General features: G+C 44.1%; 1 protein-coding gene across 1 annotated transcript in view; it reads left to right on the top strand.

The window, feature by feature from the left end:
* The first annotated feature begins 439 nt into the window (after positions 1-439).
* Positions 440-3,058, top strand: part of zgc:110410 (uncharacterized protein LOC553618 homolog) — a 17,614-nt gene continuing 14,995 nt past the window's right edge. The window contains exons 1-4 of the mRNA XM_037677272.1: positions 440-494; positions 1,253-1,388; positions 1,649-1,829; positions 2,017-2,095. Coding sequence (XP_037533200.1) covers positions 1,287-1,388; positions 1,649-1,829; positions 2,017-2,095 — 362 coding nt within the window. The 5' untranslated portion in view covers positions 440-494; positions 1,253-1,286. The remainder of the gene's footprint in view (positions 495-1,252; positions 1,389-1,648; positions 1,830-2,016; positions 2,096-3,058) is intronic.

The following is a 3,058-nucleotide window of genomic DNA, read 5'->3' as shown; positions in this document are numbered from 1 at the left end:
CACAGAATGGAGCAGAGAGCTGCTGTCTAGGGTGCCCGGGGAAGCAGATGGTGGGGGTTGAGTGCCTTGCTCATGGATTATTCCACGTGTTCTTGGTGTACACTACAGTGTGAGTATCTCTTTGTGAAAGCAGGTGGTTTCTGTGTGTAGCCAAGATGAGCCAGAGAGGACATCTGACTCGAAGGATTTCATCTCATTCGTGAGAATGAACAGTTTCAAACTTACACAACAAGACAGATTATTTTATTATGAAACATAATTTGTGAAAAAGTGAGACAAGCATGGCTGATAAATGAGCCCACTCCATCAGGATCTTTGCTTTAATATATATTTGATCAGAATATACCGTAAAGTCTTTAAAATAGTGTACATCCCTTGTCTCTGGAGCTAAAGTTCGGTTTCCGCTGTAACCAAGTGATAGCAGGTAAACTTTGCCCTGAAGGGGAACCGACACAGCAGGAAGTAGAGCAAATCCCTGACCGTCACAGCAAGAGGTAAGAGGTGTCTTCAAATGAACCGCAGCTTAAACCAGAATTTTCTGCTCAAAAGACTCAACTTTCTGAACACTTCACTTTCAAAAAGCTCTTCTGTGGCGATAGTGTTCGTCTGTTTGAGCTTTTTAAGAGAACAAAGTCCACTTCATGTTGGAGTGTTGGCACTTTCACTTTTAGACTTCAATGTGTTTGGGTTGTAGAAAACAAAACTTAGAGGGTCGTTCACCGTCACCAGACGATAAAAGTACCAATTAGTGACTTTACCGGAGATGAATGTTGTCACTCGCGAGCGTATACAGACAGATTTGTTTATTAAATGATGTTTTTAAATGTATCCTGTGCTCTAGACTTTACATCACAAAGCATTGATCACTGAAGAGCCAATTATGACTTCATGCCTCAAACGATTCATTAGAGAGTTTGTTTTATTGCTTCACTTTATATTAATTGGACTCTTTAGACGCGCATGTATTTTTTCCCCCATCTGCCTGTCTTTCGTGACATCAGCTGAATTTCCTCAGAGATCTTTGAACCGCAATCTATCTGGCTGTTAAATGTACATACAGCTCTATTAAGTTGAGGTTTAGGGCCATAATTATAGATGTTAGTCATGGATGGCTGTGTTTGTGTGACGCGTCGTTTTGTAATTACCCATTTATTTATTCCCCACCGACACCGCTCCATTTAGTTTAACGCCGCTTGACGAAAGTGCACGAGGACGCTTGTGGGCCTCACCTCAGCTTACTTCCTTCTCTTAGTTTGGTGCCCCGGTTGAAGACGAGGTTTGGTCACATGGATCAAACGGGTGGCAGCTCTAGCGGGGAAGATGTGCCCCCCCCTCCACCATACAGCCCCCACAGTGAAGAACAGCCCTACACAGGAACAGTGTATCAGGTTGGTAGCATTTATCACATTCCCCAAAGAAACAATGAAATGAGGCAAAAATAATTTTTTTCATTTGAAGTGAGCGTTAACGACACAAGCCACCATCAAAACATCATTATAAACATCATGAGATCAGCATGAAAACCACATGAGCACCATTTGCACACGTATTAATACGCAAAGATTTATGATTTACTAACAAAAGAACAATTTGTTGTTTAAAACCGGAGTGCGGCATGCTCTGTGTGTGTCGGATGTTGTGTTCGTAGGTAGGGAAAGGCAACATTGCTGTTGTCGCCCCTCCTGGCTATTATAGCAACACGGTTCACCCTGAGCACCCGGCAGTGTTTGGAGACCATCAGGGCTACGATCCATCCCCCCCATCGTACACATCTGGATCGCAGTACGAATCGGAGGACGGCGTGTTCAGTGATGATGCCGTACAGAAAGGTGAGAGCCGAACGCCGCCGCAGTAACGAGTGTTCTCTCTTCAGATCTTCCTGCTCCAACCTCCATCACTTGGAACGAGAGGATGGATGCAGGTTTGATAAATGCTCCTGTCGTCCAGCGCTGTTCGTCTTCTTTGTGCCTCTACATATTTTATTTATGTTGTTTGCTTTATTGTTTCACCCAACAGGTTTTATAAGGAAAGTCTACCTGACCTTGATGATTCAGCTGCTGCTGACGGTTGGGATCATTTGTGCTTTTCTTTACTGGTGAGGCTCCAACACACACAAGAGACTCACAAACGTCAGAAGCATTACTGCGGAGATGAATTAGTCTCAAAAGTAGTCACAAGTGAGCAGGTTTTGCATGCGTACAATAAGATACACAAATACAGAAGGTTTTTTTTTTTTTTCAAATGTACACAATTCAAACTTCACATGTAGGATTATTAAGACTTACCGCTCCAGACTCACAAAGAAAATGCTGCGTTCAAGGCTGGTGAAACGCTGGGACATCTGATTTTTAGCAGATTTACTAAGTTATTGGTAAAAGACACATTTCTACCTTGGCACAGTAGCTCATAAGCCCATGTTCAAACACATAAGATAGTCGCCGGATAAAATCCTGACTGGGGGCCATTCTGGGTGGAGTTTGCATGTTCTCTCTGCGGATGCATGGGTTTTCTCCGAGTACTCCGGTTTCCTCCCACAGACCAAAAACATGCATGTTAGGCTGATTGGTAACTCTTAATTGTCTCTAGGTGTGAGAGAGAGAGTGAACGATTGTTTGTCTTGTTTGTCTCTATATAATAATAATAATAATAATAATAATAATAATAATGTCATCACAATGTCAGCACTGTATGTTTCCATACAATGGCGAAATTAGTCTCTGCATTTAACCCATCCACCACCAGGTGGTGCAGTGGGCAGCTATTGAAAGCGCCCGGGGGACATTTTGGGGATGAGACGTGCTGCCCAGAGACGCCACGTGATGTGCAGTGACTGGGGATCGAACCTGGGACTTTGGGGTCCCAGGCCGGCTGCCCCTGTGATGGACTGGAGACCTGTCCATGGTGTCCTCCACCTCTCGCACGACTGCTGGACATGGACACCAGTGACCCAATGACCCAAAAAGGAAGAAGCGGGTAAAAATGATGGATGGATGGATGGATGGATGGATTGATTGATGGATGGATGGATGGATGGATGGATGGATGGATGGATGGATGG

This window comes from Nematolebias whitei, chromosome 5, assembly GCF_014905685.2.
Source record: "Nematolebias whitei isolate Nwh7 chromosome 5, NemWhi1, whole genome shotgun sequence".
Taxonomy (NCBI): domain Eukaryota; kingdom Metazoa; phylum Chordata; class Actinopteri; order Cyprinodontiformes; family Rivulidae; genus Nematolebias; species Nematolebias whitei.
The sequence above is the reverse complement of the archived record's forward strand: the minus strand, read 5'-3'. Positions and strand labels throughout refer to the sequence as shown.